Source organism: Leuciscus leuciscus (assembly GCF_965113295.1).
Source record: "Leuciscus leuciscus genome assembly, chromosome: 16".
NCBI classification, from domain to species: domain Eukaryota; kingdom Metazoa; phylum Chordata; class Actinopteri; order Cypriniformes; family Leuciscidae; genus Leuciscus; species Leuciscus leuciscus.
The window spans coordinates 32739848-32767434 of record NC_138740.1 but is presented as its reverse complement, the minus strand read 5'-3'; the positions used below and the strand labels follow the sequence as shown (position 1 = coordinate 32767434).

At 37.9% G+C, this 27587-nt stretch overlaps 1 protein-coding gene across 4 annotated transcripts in view; it reads left to right on the top strand.

Moving 5' to 3' along the window:
* col5a1 (procollagen, type V, alpha 1) overlaps positions 1-27587 on the top strand; it is a 100608-nt gene that overhangs the window by 54131 nt on the left and 18890 nt on the right. For 2 of the 4 annotated variants that reach the window (XM_082141551.1, XM_082141550.1), the window contains exons 7-44: positions 555-1184; positions 1450-1887; positions 2197-2253; positions 6707-6748; positions 7971-8033; positions 8377-8451; positions 9769-9861; positions 9946-10002; positions 10089-10142; positions 10257-10310; positions 10395-10448; positions 10651-10704; positions 11152-11205; positions 11308-11352; positions 11884-11937; positions 12133-12177; positions 12263-12316; positions 12406-12450; positions 12605-12658; positions 12923-12967; positions 13080-13133; positions 15196-15240; positions 15597-15650; positions 17352-17459; positions 18134-18187; positions 18602-18655; positions 20601-20645; positions 20750-20803; positions 21372-21416; positions 21513-21566; positions 21654-21707; positions 21789-21842; positions 23580-23687; positions 23804-23893; positions 24847-24900; positions 25875-25982; positions 26092-26199; positions 27510-27563. In XM_082141551.1, coding sequence (XP_081997677.1) covers positions 555-1184; positions 1450-1887; positions 2197-2253; positions 6707-6748; positions 7971-8033; positions 8377-8451; positions 9769-9861; positions 9946-10002; positions 10089-10142; positions 10257-10310; positions 10395-10448; positions 10651-10704; positions 11152-11205; positions 11308-11352; positions 11884-11937; positions 12133-12177; positions 12263-12316; positions 12406-12450; positions 12605-12658; positions 12923-12967; positions 13080-13133; positions 15196-15240; positions 15597-15650; positions 17352-17459; positions 18134-18187; positions 18602-18655; positions 20601-20645; positions 20750-20803; positions 21372-21416; positions 21513-21566; positions 21654-21707; positions 21789-21842; positions 23580-23687; positions 23804-23893; positions 24847-24900; positions 25875-25982; positions 26092-26199; positions 27510-27563 — 3264 coding nt within the window. The remainder of the gene's footprint in view (positions 1-554; positions 1185-1449; positions 1888-2196; positions 2254-6706; positions 6749-7970; positions 8034-8376; positions 8452-9768; positions 9862-9945; positions 10003-10088; positions 10143-10256; positions 10311-10394; positions 10449-10650; positions 10705-11151; positions 11206-11307; positions 11353-11883; positions 11938-12132; positions 12178-12262; positions 12317-12405; positions 12451-12604; positions 12659-12922; positions 12968-13079; positions 13134-15195; positions 15241-15596; positions 15651-17351; positions 17460-18133; positions 18188-18601; positions 18656-20600; positions 20646-20749; positions 20804-21371; positions 21417-21512; positions 21567-21653; positions 21708-21788; positions 21843-23579; positions 23688-23803; positions 23894-24846; positions 24901-25874; positions 25983-26091; positions 26200-27509; positions 27564-27587) is intronic. The other 2 variants (XM_082141553.1, XM_082141552.1) reach the window with 2 other exon arrangements.

Here is a 27587-nt window from a genome sequence, read left to right as displayed (position 1 = left end):
GCTGTGCGAAAATAAAGATTTTTCTAAATTAAAATCGTATGTTTATTCTTAAAGTCATCATTAAACTGTGTTTGTTGGCCATTTCTGTTCCATAATTTGACATATTTGCAAGTAAAAAAAGATATTTAATGAAAACAAATGTACATTTACATTTATTCATTTAGCTGACGCTTTTATCCAAAGCGACTTACAATTGCTATATATATGTCAGAGGTCGCACGCCTCTGGAGCAACTAGGGGTTAAGTGTCTTGCTCAGGGACACATTGGTGTCTCACAGTGGATTCAAACCCGGGTCTCTCACACCAAAGGCATGTGTCTTATCCATTGCGCCACCACCACCCCATAGTACTTAAATGTAGCGGGACTGTTGCTCAAAATTACTGTACTATAGATCGATTTGCACAGTTCCCAGCATTATTTTGCTGAGAATTTCTACACAGTGAAACTGAAATATTCCTAACTGGGATCAACTGGATTGAAACTGAATCAGAAAATCAGTGCCAATCCCCAGCCTATCTCTTCTTAAACAGAGTCTATTTACTGTGTTTACCAGGTGTCTGTTCCGGATAGCGGTCGCGTGGTTTCCTCAGTTATCACTAGTGGAACAGGAGGCTCTAGTGGTTCATCGAGTAGCTCCTCCTCTTCCTCCTCATCCTCCACTTCTACCACCACTAATGGTGAGGACCCGTATGACGGCTACGACGGCGGGTACGAGACCGGATATGACACATACTACGACGAGTCGACCTCACAGCCTGATGGCTCCCGAACCATCACGGTCACTGGCACAGGCACTGGTGCTGGAGGAGAAGTAGATATTGGACTGGGTGAGGTGGATATGGGACTGGGAGTAGACCTGGACAGGCGGATCATCACATCATCATCATCGTCATCAGGAGGAGGAGGAGGAGGAAGTGTCACAATCATTAGCAATGGAACCTCCAGCTTTGGCTCCGGCTCCAGCTCTGGCTCCGGCTCCAGAATCAGTACCGGCTCCGGCTCCGGCTCCAGCTCCAGCTCCAGCTCCGGCTCCAGCTCCGGCTCCAGCTCTGGCTCCGGCTCCAGAATCAGTACCGGCTCCAGCTCCGGCTCCGGCTCCAGTTCTAGGATCAGTATCAGCTCCGGCTCCAGTTCTGGAGTTAGTACCGGCTCCAGCTCTACCTCTACCTCTACCTCTACCTCAGTGAGTTTAGGTTTTATTGACTATATTTTTACTGAATTTTCTCTGTTTTAAATGTATTTCATATGTTTTGAGACTATTTGAGACTACAGACTATAATGAGAATCACCTCTGATCATTTTTTTCCTTTTGATTTTGGGTCGACATCGGAGATGGACTTGCTTTTATAGATATTTACATTTCTAAATCCATAGATGTACACAGTGCACAAACACTTTGGAGTTATTGGTGGGTTATGATATCTGATGGCCTGTTAATGTTTTTGCAGGTTGATGGTGGTTATGATGATACCCAGTACGGTGAGGGTGATGATCTGACCTATGCAGAGGGATATGGAGAAGGATACGGAGAGGGAGATTATACCGTGGGAGGAGGAGGCAGCAGCAGCTCTTCAGGGTCCACAGGGGGCGGGACTGTTTCTGTTGGGGGCGGTTCTGTATCAGTTGGAGGCGGGTCTGTTTCTTCAAGTGGCTCAGTTGGGGGCGGATCCGCCAGTGCCGGGGCCAGTGTGGGGGCGGGGGCTGTTGCCACGGGAGGACAGGGAGGAATCGGTGGAGAAACAGATTCCATCGATGTTGACACGTTTAAGGAGGAGTCCATCACAGATTACACCGATGCAGAACTGGAGAAGATGTATGGTTATGACGACCTATACACCGAAGGCGACAAAGCGTTGCCTGCGGAGACCGACGGGTTCTATGGACAGGTGATCTCCAGTTACACTTTTTTTTAAAGTTATCTATCCAAACTTATGTGAAAAAAATATATAAAAAAATAATAATATATATATATATATATATATATATATATATTTCGTTTGTTTCCTCCATTGAGCACAAAAGGAGAATTGTGTTCCATGGAAGAAAGTCGTATGGGTTTTGAACGACAAGAGTTTGAACTATCATAACAAGTTCTCAGAATTGTTTGTTTTATTTATTACCTGCAACTCCAGTTATAATCCACATTGTGTTTACACTGATATACACTGAATTAAATTGAGTTTGTGTTTCCAAAGGTGGATGGACTGAGAGGAGAGAAAGGCCAGAAAGGAGAGCCTGCGATCATTGAACCCGTAAGTGGCACTCAGTGTATGACACACTTACACTACCATTAAAAAGTTTTGGGATTTGGGGAAAGTTTGGATTTTACATGCAGAATTTAAAGTAACTGTTAAAAAAAAGAATACAAAAAAAAGTTTCATCCTTCAGAAATTATGAATATCTCTATAATTTCTAATCAATTTATTCCATCCTTTTCTGATTAAAAATATAAATTTCTTTTACTGACCCCAAGCTTTTTAATAGTCGTGTGTGTGTATATATATATATATATATATATATATATATACTATATATATATATACAATATAAAAATGTGAATGTTATACTGGATACCAGGAGCGAAAGATTAACAGTGTCCTAATCAGGTGCGATGTAACAAGTCATCCAGCAATGAGCAATTTGTCTGTCCACACTGAATATGAAACTGCTAAGCAAAATGACACAATCACAGCAAATCTGAACATGACTGATGTTTAATATACCAGTTTATGGAACGAAATTTTGTACTGAGATAGAAACCAAACCATCAACAAAATATCCTGTATATCATCTCTTGTTGCTTTATCTTGTTGCATTTCAATTCACATTTATTTGTATAGCGCTTCTCACAATATTGTTTCAAAGCAGCTTTACAGAAAATGTACGTCTGCATTACAATTTAGAGTGATCTGTTATCAGAGGTGACTGTGTCCAAGTTATGTATTTCAGAAATGTACATAAAACATTCGGGCAACTTAAAAACCTGAATCAGTCGTCCGTCTCAGAGTAATCTGGATTCACTCCTGATTTGCATTTGCTTTCTAAAAAGAGCGATTCACCCCTGTGTTTCAGACTCCGAGTCTCAGATTTGCAGATGCGTCTACCATGCTAAGCCTGTCAATTATACTTGCATTATGGGAATCATTATTATCTGTCTTTGCAAACAGTCTTCACTGCTCACGTGGCTCTTGATGTCTAACAGCTGTGAGATTTCAAACAGATGTCACTGCGCTCTCAGCATGAGAGCATGGACACAGCGCTAGAAGACATCTGGATTTAGTGTGAATGAACATCAGGATGTATAAAGAGGCTAGATCCCAGCTAACTGGCAACCTTCTCAGAACTTAAGCTAACTTTGTGACAAGTTATGAACAAACCCAGTAACCCAGTAACATTAATAAAACATTCGTTCATAGTTATCTGGTCTTTATTCTCAAATCTTAGCACATTAACATTATTTATACATTGTTCATGGAACATTTTTACTTGAAACGTTTGGTTGGATTTGAAGTTCGCCTAATATTTTTTAAATGTTACAACTTGTTTTTGAACGTTCAGAGAACATTAAGAAATACATTTTTTATAACTTAAAGGGAAAATTAGCAAAACATTTTTAGAACATATTTTTGTTCGCTGGGATCTTACCTTCGCAGTCATATCAGGGAAAGACAATGCAACGTTTGGGTTTATGTGCTATTCAGAAGTTGCAGAGATACAAGAACACATCATTGAGAAGATCGAGGAAAAGCACTATCATACGGATCAGGACAGCTGGTTTTAATGAAGGATGACCATGTGCTTTAGAGAAAGAAAAATGCTAAAATCATATGCTTCTTTCTGCAAGCGCCCACATTCTCTCTCGTTTCTGCAAACACACACAAACTGTGTCCACTCTGTGTTTTTTGGCATGTAAGGAACGCACCAAAACAAAGCGAACATGCCCAGTGCCACGACAGCACTCTCGGATGATGCCTTCGGGACATCGCTAAGAGACCCACGACATCTTTAAAAAGCGGCGGATTAGACCAAGATGTTCCAATAAACAAATGCAGTTTTTTTAATCTAATAGTAAAATCCCTGATTTAAATGAGCCTGAGCTTTACACACTGTATCTAATGATCCTCTGCTTTGGGCTCTGGACCTCTCAGTCATTCAATCTTCATTGGCTTGCTTGAGATAATTGTACTATTGTGGTTATGACACAACTCATGCGAGCACATTTTGATCAGTAATTGATCATGACTGATGACTTCCAGACAAAATAGCTTGAATGTCCTGATACAGATCACAGTATATTTGGTTACAGCTGATTCGTTTTAGTTAAGAATTTCCCTAGCATATTTGCCATGATACACATATGCATGCAACAATATTTAACTCTCCATTTGGAAGAAATTGTAGTCTGCCTCGACCCAGATTCCACTCCATATTTTAGAATGAGCTCATCCCCAAAATGGCTTAATTATCATAGAGATGAAAGAACGTCAAGTTATATTGTTTCTTCACCATTTGGGTTGATCACATCCTGAACAAATGGTAGTCAGTTGTAGAATGGGACTGGGTGTGGGACACAGAGAACTTTCTCAGACAATGTCACAACTTCATTAACATACAGACCACAGCTGTTGCAACAAGAGCAACTTAATTTACATTAAGAACAGGATAAAAGGTTTAAGATTTGGATGTTCTGGGTTCATTCTGACGCCGGTGAACCCAAGGTGCTTCGTGTACCTTGCCACTGCTATGCTGTAATAAACTTCATTTTTGAGATCTTCGACGTCCACATAATTTTTTCGTACAATTACATTGTGCTTCGCTTAAAAAATAAAATGGCCGGACAAACATACAATCTTCCGACGTGATCCGGGACGCCATTAAAATACACCACTTGTGTCTGACGCTGGGATCCTCTGAAGTCTGTTTAAACTGGACGCGTCAAAGCAAGCATTCTTTTCCTCTTCCATTTGTCCTGTTGTCGGAAGACTAAAGTATCTGTATCCAGTATCCAGTGTAGACAGCGTCAGTTATTATAATGGGCTTTATTTGCTTTTGATGCGATGCTCACATCCACTAAAGGCAAGTGTCGGCCGTTAAGCGGCTGAATGCCAGTGGGCGGGGCCTATGGTGTGATGATGTATAACCATTCGTTAGTGTCTTTGTCTGGAGGCAGTCATATGCAAATGTATTTGCCCGTGTGACGTCACAAATCCCACAAACTAGCTATTTTGTGAACTTTATTACATAAATGCTTTGTTTATAATGAGGAGGACATTTAAACTATGAAACTTACAGAATGTTTTAATGGTACTAAAACCTCTTAAATGTCAAAAGATCAAGGCAAATTTGATTTCTCATGTCATGACCCCTTTTGTAAATAAATTATATTTTATTTGAGCATTTATGCAGTTAGCAGACACATTTATCCAAAGAAACGTACAAATGTGGAACATCACAATATACAATTCTTTCTCAAATATAGTTCATTAGCATAAATGTGTGTTGTTTATGGTTATCAAACAACCAATCATTGCCAGTTTTATAACGGTTTCATCACGTACAAGTTTTTGTAAACAATTTTGTAAACAAATCTCCTTATGCTAGAGTCCAATATTTTGAGGCATGTTTTAATGGACTTCAATGTTTTTAAATCCTCTAGAACTCTTTTTTTCTTTCTTTTTTTTCGGTTGATTCAAATGAAAAATATAAAATATAAATATTAGTTAAAAACTTAAAAAAACAAATTCTTTGGCAACTAACTGAAATTAGTTAAGTTTTATTTGAATTACTAAAATGACTGAAACTAAAACTGAAATAAAAATAAATTAAAGCTATATAGAAATATAGAAGCTATTATAAAAATAAAAAAAAATAAAAGCACAACAAAATTACTCGAACTAATGCTAAGATTAAAATGAAAACTGAGAGTATAAAAATATAAGATAATTCAAAATAAACTTCAAAAACGCTTGAAACTTCCTTTTAATATTTTGCTTCGTTTTAATCTGTTTCTCGCCTTGAAAATAGCTGTGATAGATGTCCCAATAGAGCGTCCCATCATCCAATCCTTACATCCAATTTTAGATCTGGAACTTTAGGATTTATTTTAGAAGTTTTTCTGCTGAATGTTCAGTCATGTTTCAGTTTGAAGGTCATCTCACATGCTTCATAAACAGTCAAGACCATGAGAAACAGGCATCAGTGTTTTAACAGACTTCCTGATGATGCTGTGTGCTATGATCCGTACAGGGACCTGTGGCCAAGTGCAGATCTCGCACGCATGCACACACACACACACACACACACACACACACACACACACACACACACACACACGCACACAAACTCACAAGTGCAGATCTCGCACACACACACACACACACACACACACACACACACACACACACACACACACACACACACACACACACACACACACACACACACACACACACACACACACACGCACACAAACTCACAAGTGCAGATCTCGCACGCACACACACACACACACACACGCACACTCACTCACACACACAGTTTCAGCCCACAGACTTGAAATAAAAAAGGAAAAGAGAAATGTACTGTAATTTAAATGATTGATTTTGACCAAAGCTGTGGTGGTCTCACACTTAAGATCTTATCTTTGTGTTGAAGGTTGTGTTCATGCTGTTATTTTAATGTGTTTGTGTTATTCTGTTCTTGTAGGGAATGCTGGTCGAAGGCCCACCTGGTCCAGAGGGTCCAACGGTAAGTCTACCTGTGTGTGTATGTGTGTGGGTGTGTGTGTGTGTGTGTGTGTTTTTTTCCATACGTGTAAAGGACTTTGAAACTCAAGCTTGCCAATTAACAAGTTAAACTACAGTCAAGCTACCTTTATTTAAGGTTGATAATTATGCTGAAGCTTTTTAAGGTGACAATCTCTCTTACTAAAGACCGGATCACTGTATTTTTCAGGCATAAAACAATATTGATTGTATACATTTTAAGACTAAATTATAATACTTATAAAACAAACAGTGTTGTAGTTAACTAAAGGTAAAACTATTAAAAATGGTTTATAAAAATACTATATAAAAAAAAAATATATATATATATATTGGGATTTATATATATATGAAAAATTTGAAATGTTGCCTTGGTTAAAATAAATTAAGTTAAAGTTGGAGTACTAAAATTGCTTAAAATAAAACTGAAATAAAAAATAAGTTAAAGCTATATAGAAATATATAAAAATGTATATGAATAAAAATGGCAAAAACAACAAAATTGCTAAAACCAAAAAAAAAAAAAAAAAAAAAAAAATTAGATGAAAAAAATTTAACTTAAAAAAAAAGAGAAAAGTTGCTTTGGACAACTAACTAAAATAAATGAAGTTGAAGTACTAAAATTGCTAAACTAAAACAATAAATAAAAAATAAATTATAGCTATATAGAAATATATATATATCAAAATTGCTAAAACTAAACTAAAATTAAAATGAAAAATGAAAATATAAAAATAAAAGCAAATTCAATTTTTTTTATAAATACTGTAACAGTATTGAAATAATACGGAAAATAAAACACTGAAAAATATAGCTTTTAAACAGGATTTGTCCCAAAACTAATTCAGAGAGAAACTGTACAACTGTACATAAAAATAGTGTTGGAAAACATAGCTATTAACTGGGAGAACGGAACTGTGTTAAGGCTCAGTGACTGTTGCTGACAATGCTAAACAGCTGTGTGTCTGTTTTGTTTCTTCAGTTTCATTCTTGACCTACTTATTAATAAAGCAACTCTTCTCTCAGCTGGAGAATTGATGGAATTGATGGCTCTATTGGGACTATAACAACTTGAGTATGAGAAATTGAGCAATGGAAAGAGTCCAGCAGTGATCTAGAGTCTTACTGGACCAACACCCAATGCGTGTTTATGTGTTTGCAGTGGCTTTGTGTGTGTTTCTGACAGTACCTTTGTGTTGTTCTAGGGTCTCCCCGGCCCTCCAGGCTCAACGGGATCCCCAGGTAGTTCTGGAGATCCTGGAGAGAGGGTAAGGAACCATGAAAACAAAAACAAGCTAACGCATATGTTCAACAGCACTTAAAATTGTGCAAAATGTCCAAGTCCGGTAAATAGTGAACAAGGGTGAATATACATATATATAAAATTTATACAAATAAATATATATGTATAAAATAAATTGAAGCTTATTTTACCATTAAGATTTTTTAAATTGTAAAGTACATTTATAAGAGATATATGAATATGAAGAATATGACCTGGACATTTCACCATACTGTATAATTAAATGTATTTTAAACTTTTTAGAACCCGTTTTACATTAAGTATGCTTGCTGTTTTATGCATTACCCACAATCCTCTGCTCTTGACAGGGTCTTCCTGGTCGCGCTGGTCTGCCTGGAGCCGATGGTCTTCCAGGACCTCCAGGGACTGTCCTGATGTTGCCTGTATGTAATTCTGAGCACATTTACGAAAACTAAACTACACAATTAAAATTTCACATTTTCACACATGCGTTTAGCTTGGATTCAAGCCCCGTTTAACTGTACTGAGATCAGTTTTAGCCTGTAGCCTGTCCGAATAGATGTTCGTTCTTGCACTGGCTTGATTGATTTTCATTTAGTGGTTCAACAGTGATAATTATGTCAGAGAGATTTCAGAAACATGATCGTCCCTTTGCTGCTGTGATCCCCTATCAATCAAAAGCGCTGGTGAATGCGAAGTGACACATTACACAAATTCCACATACTCTCAGCTTTTCCAAATTTCCTCTTTCCCAGCTGTTACTCCAATATAGTTTTTTTTTTATTATTATTCCGGAACATGTAGCGACTCCACAATGTCTTTCAGTAGAGGGTCCTGGAATGCTTCCATAACAAATCCAGATGTTCTAGAACACCACAGTAAAAACTGATGTTGTCCGGTGTGTGTATATGTGTTTACCGTCAACATTTGATTGTAATTAAACCCCACCCTATACATTTCCTCTACTCAATCCGAAAAAAATACTCTTGAAAACCAATACAGAGTCATGAAACAACCAACAGCACTGCTCATGAGGATCACTTTAAAACTAGCAGTCTTGCTCTTGGAAGTGTAGTGATTAAGTTCAGCCACCAGATGGCACCGCTGATCAGTTTGACTCATGCACAGAGGAAACAGAACACTACATACTAGTCACATTATTTCTGCCTTAGTTATTTTATATGGAAAAATAAATAATTACTAAAAGTAGTATGGTAGTCTGAATTCCATACTACTTATATTATCTTTTTGCAGTACGTACTTTACTGTTTTATTTTTATCATTTAAAAAAAAAAAAATTAATTTAATTTAATTTAATTTTAAATAAGTTGAACACTTTAATGCTATTTTATTTTTATACACATTATTTTATTTTATTTGAACATATATGTAACATTTTAAAATAGGTGGAACACTTTAAAGCTATTTGTTTTATTTTTTATTTTTGAATTCAGATTTACTGTATTTATTTCTATAACTAAACACCACTCATTGAATTTAGCATGAAGCTTAAAAATAATGTAGAATATATGGCTTTTACCATTCCATTCTGAACACTTCCATCTTCCATATGCATGCTTAGCCTCACAGATTGATGTGGTGTTTTACTTTAAAACATCCAAAACGAATCATCCAGTCAATGTTAAGATGAAACACATTTATTTTCACTTTTGCTGGCATGTCTAACTTATTGTTTTTAGTCTGAATGTTAATAGTTTTGTGCCGCTGTGTCTCTGTAGTTCCGCATGAGTACAGGAGGGGACAGTGGACATAAAGGTCCGGCTGTTTCTGCACAAGAGGCTCAGATGCAAGCCATCATGCAGCAAGCCAGGGTAAACGACACACACTAATACACATTATATCACACACACATGCATCTGTATGCAAACTAATCGCTCTGTTTTATTTTTATAAAGCTGGCGATGAGGGGTCCAACTGGACCGATGGGTTTGACGGGCCGCACTGGTCCTCTGGTATGTCTGTATACTATATCTCTATTATCATCTGTCAACATGATAGCATGTATGATTTTGTTTCATGCTTGATTTGATTTTTCCAGGGTCCTCCTGGTGTGTCTGGACTGAAAGGAGAGTCTGGAGAAGTAGGCCCTCAGGTAAGCATCACAAATTACCCACAATCCTCAGCTATTTGTACCAACTCTATTAAGATGACTATCAAAGGCGCATGATAGAGCTGTTCTGAGACCTGTGTGTGTGTGTGTTTTTAGGGTCCTCGTGGTCCACTGGGATCCGCAGGCCCTCCTGGAAAGCCTGGTAGAAGGGTAAGTTTGCGTTTTATCCAAAACCACTGAGTCTGTGCAGAAGCCTGAGTGATTATTATTGACTTATTGATTTCTGTGGCATAGGGTCGACCCGGCTCAGATGGAGCCAGAGGGATGCCTGGACAGACGGGAACAAAGGTAAAAGTGAAGAAGATTGACATATTGACAGACTTCTTTTATCAAACCATACAGTTATGATGACATACAGTATGATCAACAAAAAGTAAATAGGGTCAGTTTGATAGCATGTAGACGGATTACAGTTGATGATTATTTCTTATTAAAAAAAAAAGTTAATATCCTGCATTTCTGAACTCTTTCCTGTCTTTGTGCTTCACAGGGTGACAGAGGATTCGATGGTCTCGCTGGTTTGCCCGGTGAAAAGGGTCACAGGGTAAATAAATTTTTTATAATTTTTTTTAATTTTTTAATTTTTTAATTTTTGTTAAATTTTTTTTATTATTTAATATTAATATTATTATTTTAACTCTCCATGTCCATTTGATGATTTATTTGGCAGTAAAAGGGTCACATGGTATGAACATTTTAAAATAGGTGGAACACTTTAGAACTATTTTATTATTTATTTTATTTTCATTTATTTAAACATATATTAATAATTTTTAAGTATGTTGAACAGAGTTGATTTTTTATCAAATGGCTCACTGTAATGCATGATTCTGATTGGCCAATCTTAAGAACATTTCAGTTGATGTCAACATTCAATCTCCATTTGATCATTTATTTGGCAGTAATCATGCAAAAAAGAAATGACAGGAATCATGTAAACAGCAGGTTAATTCATTATATGAATACTGATGAGTGGTCTTTGGTGTTGTAGGGTGAGACGGGACCTCAGGGGCCACCTGGGCCTTCAGGAGAGGATGGAGAAAGAGTATGAGCTCCTTAATTAATCCCTTCTTATTTCCTTCATCATCTGTGCAATTTTTCTTTATCTAAATGGATCATAATAATGACATAACTTCCTGTATCCCAGGGCGACGACGGTGAGGTCGGACCCAGGGGTCTGCCAGGCGAATCGGTGAGTTAATATTTCCTCCATTATCCCAGCATGCACTCTTATCCTCTCTAATCCATCATTATTGTAAAGTCTTATGTAATATAGCATTTCCTCCAGTGTAGCGAAACCACAAATGCATGTCACAATTTTTTTTGAGGCATTTTGCTCATTATGGATGTGAAGTGAAATAATCAATCAGAGAGAGGAAGTGTAGTGGAGATGAAAAAGGTTTAGTCAATTAACCACTAGTTTAACACTCTGTCCAGCAGGGTGCGCTCCATATTCACCATTTAGATTGGGAGCGACTTTATCCGCTCTTGCTTATACACATAAACACACTCAGTTATGTACGATAAGATATTTAAAGTCTGCATTAAATATTTCTATATGAAGCACATGAGATGAAGAGTCATATATGTTGCATAGAAAAACTGTTTTATTTAAAATGCATGGTGAGGTCACATGACCAGGCGAATGCTACCCACTTCATCTCTATTATCAGACTTTTCCTGCTGAACACAACTCTCTGTTTCTCTGCTTTCTCTTGTTCAGGGTCCTCGTGGTTTGTTGGGCCCCAAAGGTCCCCAAGGGGCCCCAGGACCTCCTGTGAGTACATACTTTATCTTAATCTGGATCAATTATTCAGATTCTAACTGAATCAAGTCATCAACCATCATGTTATTTATACACTTACTCTATAATTAAATATATATATATATTTTTTTTTTTTTTCACATGCAATGTTTAATCTAAGAATGAAGTATGTTTTAATTTATTTTGATCCTTCTTTTCCCATTTTAGGGTGTTACTGGCATGGATGGACATCCTGGACCTAAAGGAAACATTGTAAGTCTGAGACGCACACACTCTCACACACAAACATGCTTATACACGCAGTCACTTCACTATCCCTCTGTTTTCCACCCATCAGGGTCCTCAAGGTGAGCCAGGTCCTCCTGGACAACAAGGCAACCCCGGAGCTCAGGTATTGATCAAGCCACGCCCACTTAGACACTGTCGAACCCGCCCTTCATCACCTTCACATTAACCTTTACTCCTGTCCTCCTTCCACAGGGGCTTCCAGGTCCTCAGGGAGCGATCGGACCTCCAGGAGAGAAGGTGAGATTGGAAGGATGGTTCTCTGGTTAATGGATTAGTGCCTTTATATAGAGTTTGCAGTGTGCCTTGATTTAGAACTAGATTATTTGAAACAGGAAGTGTGTGCTGAGTGTTAATGGATTGTGAGTGCTTATGCTGGTTTTCCCGTCTTCAGGGTCCCAATGGAAAACCAGGCTTACCGGGAATGCCAGGAGCCGACGGACCTCCGGTGAGTCTGGGAAATAGACACGCATACATACGCGCTTCACATCTGTTCATCTCAGGCTCTATTGTTCGTGTATCAGAGAGATTTCATTGTATTAATAATTACAGTACAGTGATCTGCCTGGCAATTCTTTCTTCACTGACACACATTGTTCAGATCCGTTCTCAAAGCTTATTCTATCCACACGGCAAATATTCAGTGGCTTTATAGTGTCAATTATTGCAGCATAACTTATACATTCTCTTTATCTTTGTGTCACAAACACAGGGCCACCCAGGAAAAGAAGGGCCATCAGGAGAGAAAGGAAACTTGGTACACTTTTATCCTTTGTTCTTCTATCCAATGAGTTTTTATAAAGACAATTCTCTTGCATAAATGTCGCTTATTATTAATAGCTCAATCATAACGGATTGCACTTTTACAGGGACCTCCTGGTCCTCAAGGGCCAATCGGATATCCTGGGCCTCGAGGTGTAAAGGTAGGTGTTTCTTGCATCTCAGTGGTCATTGAAGTACTCAAAACAATCTCTGATTGGTCAGTAGATATTAGTGTAGTTCTATAGTAGGAAGATGTCAGTGAAATGTCACCCAATATGATACTGAGTTTTGCCCCTAGCTTTTTCCTGATAAAAACAACACCCTGCTAATATTTCTGATACTTTCCTGAGGCAGAATCATCTGAACTTTTTATATTTGTCTTCCAAAACTTAGTGTAGTGCCTACGTAGACAGCATTTAAGGTATCACAGAAAACTCTAAGATACCTTTTTTTGGCCAGTGCAGTCAATGACATGACACAACACTATTTTTTTCATCGAGACCTATTAAATATATTTCATATAGATGATTACTTGAATATGGTGAGGATGTATTACTGAATTAAAATTAATAAAACATTTTTGCAGGGCTTCAAGTCGTCCTGCGATTGTAACAAAGACAATAAAAAGCTGAAATTCTTTAAAAAAAAAAATTTTTTTATTATTTCTATATTTTATTACATTATTTCTGTTATATTTATAGTCTTCGCGGAGAAGGCAATCCGAGAATGCGATGATGCAGTGGGAATGCAGAATTGAGTGTTCCAAATCATTAGGGCTTTCACACCAGAGGAACGTTTTCATAGTTCCAATAACTATTGGCGGAAAACTGAGGATGACTTTAGTTCTAGGAACGCCTTTTGGGAGGACTAAATTAGCTCCTACTTCAGAGTAGGGTCTAACCCAGCACAGTAGGAACTACCAGTGACGTAAGTGTTCGTTGATTGGCTGCCGCAACCAAAACACCGGAACCCACCATTTTTAAAAAGCCACGTAAACACACAGTTTACATATACTTACTCCACGAACAGAAAGCGAATGAAAGCGAATGTCGCCTTTGTCTGCGGTGTTGTGTTCTTTTCTCAGTCTCGATGATATGTACAGTGGTCCTACGTCGTACAGTGAGAGAGGTTCAAAGAAGGCTGTCATCACGGTCTTGGGACCAAAGATAGCCTGGGATCATTTTCTGACCGTTTCATAAATGTAGCATCTCACAGTGTTTGCTGCTACCTACATCTACTGACTAGCCAATAAAAATGCAACTTGAAATAGTGTATTGATCAACGCGACTTGGCGCTAAAACTTAAAACTACTTTCAGTACCTCAAGCTCCATTTGCAAAATTGGAGTTAGCCTCCTTTCCCTAGCCATGACCGGGCCCATATTCTCCTCTTTCGCTTCCTCCTCTTTTTTTAGCGCACATAAAAACCACAACTGCCAAAGTGCGATTCATCTTGCTCTATTTTGTTTACCACTAGCACACGCTGATGACGTTTTATTCTTCTATACTAACTTGCATCGTAGCCTACGATTCAATAGGTGTCATCATCGTACAGTCTACATACATGTCGTACCCAAGTTTATTAGATCCACGTCGCACTGTGTGATTTGTAATGATCTTATAGGATTGCCGAAATCGAAGTCTGTAGCAGGCATTAGACTCCTTTTTTGCTTTCAATCGCATAACTTATATGTCTGCATTCCATCTCTGTTATCACAAAACCCACGACACATGACAAAAACACAGCTCTGATCACGGCGTCCTCCATCCGTTGTCCAAAAGCAACCAGGAAAATTTCCCTAGGGGAAAATGTTGTTCTCAGGGGACTGCCCTGGTTGCTAGTTTCTATAACTACCCAGTGTGAAAGCCCCTATTCACTTGTGAGGTTGCATTTGAGTTAGGATGCTTGTTTGCCTATCTAGCTTTGCAACATTCTAACATAAAAGTCTATTGGAATCAGTTGTGAGTGGAATCTCTCATGCACTTTGCGTTCTAAATCTGTCACTTATGAGGTTCCAGTTCAGTTAGGACTCCGCCTATGTAGATAGATGAGAACAAGGTGGCTTGTTAGGGTTTGGAACAGAGCTTTTATCACCTTCATGGTTTATGAACAGCGTTCGTGAGACCGTGAGTCCATCATAGGGGTTTGGGTTCTCAGATGTTTGTAGTTTAGATGGACTCTGTTGATCTCAGTTCTTTTTTTCTTTCGCTCTTTCTATCCGCAGGGTGCTGATGGAGTCCGCGGGCTGAAAGGAGGCAAGGGTGAAAAGGTAATTTTAGAGTGTGTTCGTGTGACTGTGTCTGTATGGATACGAGCTGTTGTGTGTGTGTGTGCGTGTTTCGGTGGCTAATGCACTGCTCCTGTGTCATTAATGTTTCATTGCTGCTTCTGAATATGGAAACCATAACATACTCCAAGATGCATTTTTGACCTTCTCGCTTTGGTCATTAAAAAGTTTTATCCTGCGAGAGTGCAGCAGGAAAATAAGATCAGGCCCCGGCAAATAGCAGAAATAGCAGTTGCCATGGAGATCGTTCCCTTCGCATTTGTCAAAAAAGGGGTATTATGTGCGAAAGGAAGTTTGCAATGCTCTCAGTGTCAAATCTTCTTCTCTTTCTTTCCCAGGGAGAAGATGGATTTCCTGGATTTAAAGGAGATATGGGCATCAAAGGGGACAGGGTAAGAGACTTATTCTCAGGTTGAATAGGTTATTTGTGTTTGGATTTATCTCTGGGGAATTATGGGATTTGATCTTTCCTCTCTGTCTATTTACACTTGGGTTGATCTTTAATTCTCAAAAGTGACTCTGAAGAAGCAGATAAATAACAGTGGGTCTATATTTAGGAGTGCATCACTATTACTTTTGCTCATACGCTTTGGGATTTGAACAAATATAGATATTCACTGAAGAAAGGACCCAAGCTGTATCTAAGGAGCAGAACCTGGGGATTGGTCACATAGAAATGTGCTAATAACCACTCAGAACACCTTAGCCATCACATATCCCCAGATGACACACTCCTGAGTCCATTTCACAGACTGTAGGATGCATTTTGCACACAGAAATGGCAAGAGATTTTGTCATTGAGGGCCCCAGAAGTCAGTTTTCCCCTCGGTCGAAAGGGACGTAATATTCACACTGCCTAATTGATCGGATTTTTTGGGTGTTATAAAGTACACTTGCTAAGCTGCGTCGCTGGGTAAATGTCTGTAATGAGCAAGCGTGTCTCACTCTGGGTTATTAAAGGCCAATATGCAAATACTTCTGGATTTAAGTGGGTGGACATTGTCCCAAATTACCCTTTACTCTTGTTAAATGCCGTACACGCACTTCACTCTTCTCATGCTGCATGCTGAAGTGCCCAGATTTGCCTATTATGTCTTTTAAAGTGGCTAAACATATCAAACACACACACACACACACACTAATGGCCAGATTTACTAAACAGGTCAAATTAGCGTGAGAGCACAATCCCATAAACGAGCCGATGGGGGTAGAACGTTCTGCGCACAAATTATTGGACACAGTCGGATCATTTCCATAATGACCAACGCAATCTACCAAGAGCAGCGCAAATTAGCATCTGGTATAAGACATGCTTTTTTTGGATGGTAAATAATGCGCAAATACCAGAAAATTGAGCACAAATTTTTCACTGCGGGTCTTTAGTAAAACACCAAAAGAGGGTTTGCGCTGGCGCAAGCTGTTAGTTAATCTGGCCCTAATTGTCCACATGAACTTGTTTTATAATCAATTTCCAACATCTTTTATTCAAAGATGTCCACCTTAAATCAAATTAATAAACAGCTGCACAGCCATATGTGATATACACCTTCACCTTTTTCCCATGAAGGTCACTTATAATAGTAATTCATGAATTCACACGTACATGAAATCAGATGTAGTAATTTATGCGTATTTGGCGTGCTGTCCGGGAGAGGGCTCCGAGCTCGGAATTGGACCCGAACCCAGAGTACTCCGCCCTTTTGACTGGGATAGAAATCCAGGAAAGAGTGAGGTGATGGGGTGGGGGAGGGATGCTGTGAAACTGTCATGGGACAGAGGTGAGGGAAGGCTATATTTATACCGGCTTCCTCTTGTGCTGATTGGTTGATTACCTGAACGTGCTCCTGAACTTTGTTACATAAAACTTCATTTATACATCCAATAATAATGTTAGTCAAGGATTCTTGCACTAAAAAGTCTTAATTTAGTTCTTCATGACAAGTTTCCATTAGAAGTTCTATATGTAAATGAGCTGTGATTTGATTGGCTTATATATACAGTAGGTGGTTTACTGTGTTGGGCCTCTAAATTGATTGATTGACCTCTTGAATCTTGATGAGTGAGTGAGTGTGTGTGTGTGTGTGTGTCTTTAGGGAGAACTTGGTGCTGCTGGACCCAGAGGTGAAGACGGGCCTGAGGGACCCAAAGGAAGATCTGGTTTGCCTGGAGATCCTGGACCACTCGGGCCGTTAGGAGAGAAGGTGAGTGTGAAACTGACAGTATTTTAAGGTACGCCCCTGATGCAAAGCCTGTTCCAGTAGCTATATGTTATAAGATACTTTCTTTTGGCCAGATTTTATGGCAGTTCAAACTGTTCAAAAGTTTGTGGTCTAACTGTTTACTCTTTGAATATATTTAAAAATGTAATTTTTGAGTGAAATGACTTGTCTTAAAGGGACTTTACTACACTGTATAGTATGTATGCAGTTAGCTTAGCAACATGCTAGCGTCAAACTCCATTGAAATGAATTGTGAGTCAAGTCTCCTGTGCACTTTGCATGAGGAGAGCGTCTCAAATCAGAGGTTCTCAGTTAGGATGCTGCCTATGTAGACAGAAAGGCAGCATGAAGTTTTGTAACAGAGAGAACATTCGCTCTGTCAATAAACTGAGGGCTTTATTCATCTTAATTCTGGAGTGACAGAAGCAAAGCAAAGTTGACTTTGTTGTTGCACAGTTTTCAATAAAAACAGCTTTCATTCTTCATTCTGGGAAAGGCTAACAAGATTAGAGCACTAGCAAAACAGAATCAACAGGAGTATAAAACATTATATATAGTAGCATTTGAATATGCAAATTATTCAGTATCGTTCAACACTTTGTCAGTGTTTTGTCACGACTGATTAGTTATGTTTCTTCTGTGTACTCTGGTTTTAGGGTAAGCTTGGTGTACCTGGGTTACCAGGCTATCCGGGAAGACAAGGCCCCAAGGTAAATATACCCGATCTGCCTGTGATTACCCAGCATCCACAGCATTCGTGTTCGAGTGTGTGCATGTATTGATATAAGGACAAGGTTGTGTGTGTGCGCATGCATTAGAGCGAGTTTGGAAGGCAGACATGTTTGAACTTCTTGATCAAAGCTAAGTGGATTTACCCATAATGCCATCTGGTGTCAGCTTTCCGTTTGACCGTGACCCAGCATGCACTGCTGCAACAGCACTTTTCTTCTCTTCTCCTCATTTTATCCCTCTCTCCCTCCTCGCTTTGATGGACCTGTGAATTAATCTCTCTCTCTCTCTCTCTCTCTCTCTCTCTCTCTCTCTCTCTCTCTCTCTCTCTCTCTCTCTCTCTCTCTCTCTCTCTCTCTCTCTCTCTCTCTCTCTCTCTCTCTCAAACTCTTTAGGGTTCTCAAGGATTCCAGGGATTCCAAGGAGCCAGTGGAGAGAAAGGCACAAGGGTGTGTTAAAAAGAAATCTATGTGGAGTTTTCCTCTCTTTTTCTTTTTCTTTCTTTATCCTATTTTATTTTTATTTTTTTGAGTGCAGAAAGATATACTCCCTCTGGCTTTCTATTGAGTTAATGCATTTTGAGAAAGAAATGCTTGATGATCATGTAACATAATGAAATATAATGAATAATAATGATATAATATAATATAGAATATGTCAGATGTAATATAAGCCATTTTAATAAATGCAATTTGATGAATCCTGTAAAGCGAGCAAGAAAATCAACTCCTCTATTCCAATTAGACTTATTCTCTGTCATGTGATATCAAAATGCAATTCAGAAGTATGAAGGGTTATTAATCGTAACTAAAACTAAAACTATTAAAAACATTTTTGTAATTAAAATAATGCTGAACATAAAATATAAAAGATGGATAAACTTAAACTAAATTAAAATGAGAAATAATAAAATTAAATACGTTTAATTTAAAGCACTAACATTTCTAACTGGAATAAAACTGAATTAAAAACAATAATCAACCAAAATTGTAATATTTATAGTATAAAAATGACAAATGCACATAACTAAATTACTGTAAATTAAAGTGAAAAGTGAAAATCTAAAAATGAAAAGTTAATCCAAAATATAAGTTACAAATATAATAGTATACAAGTTTACACAACATTGTAAGATACCCATAATTATATATTAGGCAGAATATATTATGCACAATGAAAGTGGTTGCATTCTGTGAAACTCAAAAAATGACAACGGCACCATAAAAGTATATAATAAAAGCGGTGATTTCGACTTGTGCACTATATATCAGAAGTAAAATGCAGGTGTTAGTGTCTCAGTGTATAGAAGCTATCAGGTCTCTGAGCTGTAGTGTGTATCAGAGCCCTTATGGCCAAGAAAAGCTGGGAAATACCCTGAGTAAACTCACAGCTCTCCGCACGGATGCTTTATTGGCTGTATATCATCACTTTAAGCTGAGAGCAGCAGCCGGCTGCCATTAGGAAGACAATGCAGTCTCCCATAAACACATTATAATCCAAAAACATCTCATTTTCTCAAACCATTAAACACACACACACACACACACACACACACACACACACACACACACACACACACACACACACACACACACACACACACACACACACACACACACACACACACACACACACACACACACACACACACTCAGACTGGATTCATTTGTTGATGCAAAACTTTCTTTATTCTGCTGTAACTCTCTGCATTAATTATTCATGAGATGGATGGTGCATTGGTTCTAATATAATGTATAGATAATTAAATTAATCACAATGTGTTCTACTAGGCTGAAGGAAATATTGCTTGGGGTTTTGTTGAAACACCGCAAATAACGGCTATACTTTTTACAGTGACTGAAGTGAATCATGAGAATTTAACAGCTTGTATGTATTTAGTTATCACTACTTCTCCTAAATTATAATAATAAATAATTGTATTATTAATTAAAACAAAAATGATAGTGAATTAATAATTATTCACATATATTAATAATTATTCTTAATTTAAAAATGTATTTATTTAACTATAATGTATTAATTATAGCATAATATTTCATACAAATTAAAAAATATATAATTATTTACACAATGCAGTTTTATTTTGTTATTATTAATTTAAAAGTACTTATTTATTTATTTTACTAGAATGTATTAATCATTACATTAATATCCTTACAAAATAAATAATATTAAATTAACAATTATTCCCATAATTCACAGTTTAATTCTGTATTATTGTTAATTCATAAATATTTATATATTTATTTTACTGGAAAGTAATAATTATAACAAATCTTTTATTAATATTAATAATAATAATAATAATGACACAAAATATTTTATGTTTGAATTTTCGCTTTAAATTCATGTGTTATTCTCTGTCACACATAGGGGACACTAGGGAAGCCGGGCCCCAGAGGACAGAGAGGACCCACGGTAAGGCAACAAAGTTAGGACAAAACAAATGATACATACCCTTTTGATGACTAGTTTAGGATTGATTTCTCACATTTGCACACTTCTTGTGATTCTCTCTGTAGGGACCCCGTGGTGAAAGAGGGCCAAGGGGACCAACAGGGAAAGCAGGACCAAAGGTGAGGCTGTCCTTTCCCCCCACTAATTTACATTTGTAATATTATACAATGTAACGTTAATAAATAAATACTATAAAACACAAATGTAAAAACACAAAGAAAAACATATCATACATGCATTCACGCATACATAAAACAATTGTTTGGCACATACAAATTCAGTTAGGAAAAGCACACCACACCCTGACTGAAAACATTTCTGGCTTCAGGATATTTTAAACCTCTCTCATCATTTGTGGAGCCATGAAAGCTAAAAGCAGACACATTGACAGGAGCTAATGGAGCTTCTAATACATTTTAAAATGCAATGTTTGTCTCATCTGCTCAGCTGGAGCAAATTAAAATGCAACAGGAATTTAACCGATCTACAAATCCTCCTTCAGTCAAACAAATCTTTAATGGCACTCATTACTTCGGGCAATAAGCATAGATTTTACTTTATAAATAATTGATCACATTTGCATGGTCATTTTATACTGCATTTACAAACTGAAATATAAAAAATATTAGTTATATTTCCCTCCGTCTCCGTCCTTTACTCATTTGCTTCTCCGCCCCGCCTCCACAGGGCAATTCAGGAAGCGATGGCCCCCCAGGACCACCCGGTGAACGGGTACGGTATAAATAACAATTGAATCCTTCCAAAGTATTGATTATTGGATATTGCTTCAGAAAAAGATTTACCTTCCATTTCTGTGCTGTTTTACAGGGTTTACTGGGACCACAGGGACCTGCTGGATTCCCCGGCCCTAAGGGTCCACCTGTAAGTGACGTTAACACTATAGATATAACTATCGAAACACCTCATCCAATCATTTGTCCTGATTCCTTCTCTCTTTCTTGTTTTCAGGGACCTCCCGGAAAGGACGGACTGCCCGGACACCCTGGCCAGAGAGGAGAGACTGTGAGTGGCGTCTGAAATTACCACAAACACTTTCGCTCACACACTTATAGAAATAAACTCACTTGCGTTTTCTTCTCACAGGGTTTCCAAGGTAAAACCGGACCTCCCGGACCCCCAGGTGTAGTCGGACCTCAGGTAAGGGGAACACAGAATGCTGATGTCATTATTGTGACAAGTTTGAATTTTCTGAATGATTCTAGAAATCCAGAATAGTGCCACTAATAAGATTCCACTTAAACGGGTTAGTAAAACGAATGTAAAAACTGAGGGTGAATTTAAAAAAAAAAATAAAAAAAATAATTGTATAAGGAAAATTAAGCCTGTTTTTTACATTACAATTTTTTCCCATTGTGGCATTATTTGTATTCTCTAAAATACTAAAAACAAATATTTCTAATGACACCAGATGATTTTAATTACTGTATTAGAATTAAGAATAATGACAGTAGGCTAGGGGGAAAAGGAGTCCAATTGTCATGAAAATAATATAGCAATGCAAAAGAATTGTTCAAAAGTCTAATTTTATTTATGCAAATTAATATTTCTTATTTTTTTATTTTGATGTTGGGGTGAAATATGACAATACAAGTGTTAATATTGCTTACTAAAACTAAAACTGTCAAAAATCTTTTTCAGTAATTAAAATAAAGCTTGAAATGCAATCTGAAAGTATTACAATAAAATCCCATTTAAATCATCAATACATACTATAATAGTATATAAATAACACTTCATTCATCCAGAACCACAATATTAAACAAAACTCGTGATCTTTTGAAGCAAACACCTATCAACAATACAGAACTCCCTAGCAACCACAGAGCAATACTCTGGTACGAGGCAGAGCCCCTCAGGAAATGTAAAAATCTGCTTTCCAGGGCTATGCTAATTTTAGCTGTTTTTAAGCATATTTAAGATGCTTCTACACTCTATTGTATCTTTAATGCTCTGGAGGCATCAGGCGCACTAGACTCTGGGCTGCATCTACGATCCACAGAAGAATAAAACATTATAAAACATTTGGCTTGGAAAACAGCACACTCCACACATCCATCTGTTTTTCCTGCATCAGTACCATAGGCCAAAGACATGAGATACATATTCATGAGGCTGTCACCATCACTCGGTCATCAGATTATCTTAAAGGTGTCCTAAGTTTGTCACTGGGGAATCATAATGGCTCCATTAGGTTACATATGGGCCGTTTGTTGGCCTGTCTGTGCTTTGTCACCTGACATGCTGTTGTTGATGCAGTTAGATGTTGGCGCTGGCTGGGTAATGAATTATTCATAAGCAATCATGATATTCTACTTTTTATGCAAATGTTGAGGTGGGCACAGGTTTAAACTGGGCCACACACACATATGGATATTCAAGTGCACATGCTCGGCCATGCAAATTGAAGCATATAATCTGATTTTCTTTCATTCTTCATGTTGCATAATTTGCATATCCACTTATCTTTTAGAAACACCTGTAGCATCTTTATTATGTTTTCCAGGCTTTTTGATTGCTTTCCTGGATTATGTAGTAAAACACTTTTTGAAATATGAAATAACTAATACAACAGTTCATTGTTTTCTCAAAGCATTGATACAAAATTTATCGTATGGCTTTTGAAATAATGAGTTGCTTTTGCTCTAGATTAACAATATAATTTGAATGAAACATATTTCGATAAAGTAGCGACACACATATTAAATAAGTCATGTGCAACCTCTGTGAATTGCTTTGTTGTGGTAAATGAAATCATTCTGAATCTTCAAATTGCTTTTGAATAGAATTGATTCACTTACGAATCGTAATTTGAATTGATTCAAAGATTCATCTACCCCAATACCTTACCCATAATCCATCTCTCTTTTTGCTCAGGGACCAACAGGTGAGACAGGACCAATGGGAGAGCGAGGTCACCCTGGACCCCCAGGACCACCCGGTGAACAGGGTCTACCTGGATCTGCGGGCAAAGAGGGAGCGAAGGTGCCCAAACTTCAGCATTTACAAACAAAACAATTACAAATGCACAGGAATACACCACCGTATCTATTGGTTAGAAGTGGTTTACAACATCATATCCTGGTTGTTTGTGTTCACAGGGAGATCCAGGTCCAGCAGGGCCAACCGGTAAAGACGGACCTCCAGGACTCAGAGGGTTCCCAGGCGAGAGAGGTTTACCAGGCCCTGTGGTGAGTTTCAAGAATGAAACATGCGAATTGAACAATCCCATAACCCTAAGTGTTAAAGGTAGGGTAGGCAATTTTCACAGCGGCTAGCAATAGCAAGCTAGCTTTGAAAGCATAAGATCCCACCCTTCCTTTAGAGCGTCTCTAAAGCCACGTCTCCTTCAAAACGCATAAATGCGTACAGCAGAGATTGCAAAGCGTCACGAGAGACGGCGTTAAACTAGCTCATGTCTCAAAGCACATAACATTACAATAATAATGAACATAAACAACTCAAAGAGCCCTGGCCTGTACCACCTGACTGCTGCAGATTCATTTCGCCGCTGATAGTGTTGCCATTGAAACGCATACATTTGAGTCACAAACCTCTCTGAGTATGAAGTCACGGGTTTCCATCTCTTCCAAATGACAGTAGTTATGGTGTAAACGCAGCATAAGCTGGTTGTTTTGGTTCAGGAGGAACTGTAAAAGGCGGCTGCTGTTTCGGTTGCGCTGCTCGGTGACTGACGTCTGTCTAACTCTGCATAGCATGAAACGCGCTAGTGACGCGTCATGTCTGCGCGAGAGACAGGCAGGTAGGACATCGTATCGAATGCAATGATTGGATGAACATTTTATGGTCGTACGCCTTCCACAGACGATTATATATACATATAAAAACATTTAGACCATAACTTAGTGATTGCTATCAGGATGTGAAGAGACTTTGAACCAGCATAACAAAAGATGTTTCTGGAACAAATCGGCTACCCTGCCTTTTAACTTTGTGTAACTCGCCCTTAAGTTTTGCACAGGCGAGTATCTCTCTTTTCATGTTTTGTTTTTAACTCTGAGCTTTTTAGTTTGTTGTTCAGTATAAATAGAACATCCCCTGTGTCTCTAACCTTCAAACATGTCGTGCAGGAGCACATGGATGTGTTTGTGTACGCTCAGCAGTTTTATGTGTCTGTTTGCAGGGATCAGCTGGCTTGAAAGGAAGTGAAGGACCTCCAGGGCCACCTGGACCCGCTGTAAGTAGACATTGTCTGTCTTTTTGTCTGTCTTTTCTCCAAACGCTTTGTTGTTTGCTTGTTTACCTTTTTTTTGTCTTTCTCTTTTATCCTTTTGCTCCACAAACTGGCTTTTCAGTGAGTATAGTGATTCAGTGAATATGATATTGATTTATATCCACAGTACCAGTCAAGCATTTGGACTCAGTTTCCTGAATCAGTTTATTTATTTATAAATTAGTTTTGTATACTATTTAATTAATGTTTTAGAGTGGATAGTGTAGAAAAAGCATCAACAAGGGTCCAACATACACTACCGTTCAAAAGTCTGAGATCAGTATGATTTTCTTAAAATAAATTAATACTTTTATTCAGCAAGGATGCTTTTTTTCCCACAACTCTACTCTTTTTACTGTATTTTTTAACAAATAAAAGCAGCTTTGGTGAACATAAGAGGCTTGTTTCAAAAACATTAAAATATCTTCCAGGCCCCAAACTTTGAAAGAAGAAGCTCAAGTATTTATATAAAATTTTATTTTTTAATATCATGTTTATTATATATTTATTATTATTATTAATTATAAAAATAAAATGTGGAAAATAGTCATACATAAAGAAAAAAAGTCAAATAAGAAGTTGTGTCCAAATGTTTGACTAGTGTATATTTATAAATCATAAATGATTATAGATTATCAAAAGGTTTGCTATTCACCTCTTCTCTTTTCATGCAGTCTTGACTCCAGCATTTTTTAATACTCAGATTTTACAGATATCTTATATAATGCTGCATAGTTATATAATCAATAACTTGCAAATTCAGTGCTTATTTCTGCATTAAAATCATAGCTTGATTTTTTTAATATGTGCAATGCCGGCTGTCTACGCCTCCATATGAATTTCTCCAAGAACAAATGCATAATTAATCAAACACCATACTAGCTAATGGTAGTCGCTGCATGTACATTGGTTATGAAATGTCATATTGACATTCATAGGGTTCTCCTGGTGAACGTGGTCCTGCTGGCCCAGCTGGTCCTACCGGCCTCCCGGGCCGACCTGGACCTCAAGGACCCCCGGGCCCCGCTGGAGAGAAAGGTGGACCTGTGAGTACACGTTTGATCTTCATTTATGATCCCATTGCACTGTCATATGGTTACAATATTCACTATATCCTCTCTCTCTCTCTCTCTCTCTCTCTCTCTCTCATATTAGGGTGAGAAAGGACCTCAAGGCCCAGCTGGTAGAGATGGTATTCAGGGACCTGTGGGGCTTCCAGGCCCGGCTGGACCCATCGGACCCCCGGGAGAGGATGGTGATAAGGTACCGAAGAAAGTGAAGAGTTACAAAGCTAGGGAAGGAAGTTTGAGAAGAGAAATGAATTAAAGATAGAGAGACATGGGCATGTAATTGATGATCATGGTTGAATCTGGTGGGTTTGCTTGATGATTAGATCAGGATGAGGAGAAGTGAAGGTCACATCACACACACACACACACACACACACACACACACACACACACACACACACACACACACACACACACACACACACACACACACACACACACACACACACACACACACACACACAGGCAGACAGATCAAACTACTCAGCTGTCAGATCAATATTTTCTTTTAATGAATGGATGGACGGTTAGGGAAGAAAATTTGCAGTTAGCCTTATTGTAAATTATCTGATTTAGCACTTAGGCGAATGTGTAAAGGAAATGACATCACCATGACACGCTCACACACACCTAAACACACAGATTTGGAGTTTGTGTAGGTGTGTGTGTGACACCAACATGTGTTAGCATTGGCAGTTTTAAGGTGTGAGCAATATATTTGAAGGATGTGTGTGTCAGCTCTGCCATGTGTGACAGGTGCAAAGCCTTCTGGGAAATATAGTCAGAGGAATATATAAGAGTGTTAGTTTCCTAAAGTCCTCACAAACAAAAATGGACCAAAACGTCTTACTGTGGGGCTTTTTTTTTTTTTTACATGTCCCCTGGCTAAAATACTATATGTTTTTTGGCATGTACCATGTAAATCTTTTTTTTCTACATATACAACGATAGTATCATTGCATTATTTGATTTTCCTTGGATTGCCATTAATGCTTTGCTGTTTAAAAGTTGTACGATATTTGTTTTGAAAGATATTAATACTTTTATTTGGCATGAATTCATTACATTGATTAAATGTGACATCAAAGACATTTATAATGTTGTAAAATATTTTTATTTCAAAAAGATGCTGCTCTTTTAAACTTTCTATTCATCAAAATGTATTTAAAAATGTATCACTGTTTCCAGAAAAATATTAAGCACAGCAGCATTTCTTGTTGCAATAATTAGAACTGTTTCTTGAGCAGCAAATCATCATATTAGAATGATTTCTGAAGGATCATGTGACACTGAAGACTGGAGTAATGATGCTGAAAATTCAGCTGTACATCGTGAATATGATGATCATAAAATACCATGGAATCACCATTTGATACCATTATTCCACAATATAATATGTTAGACAGACATCACCAAGAACAACAGATATTGTATTTGTATTTGTTCTATCATGTGACCAATTTGCAGATATTTGCATATGTAAATGCTGCGTTATTGTGACAGGGCGAGATCGGAGAACCAGGACAGAAGGGAGGCAAAGGTGACAAGGGCGAGCAGGTGAGTCACTCCGAATTCACTGTT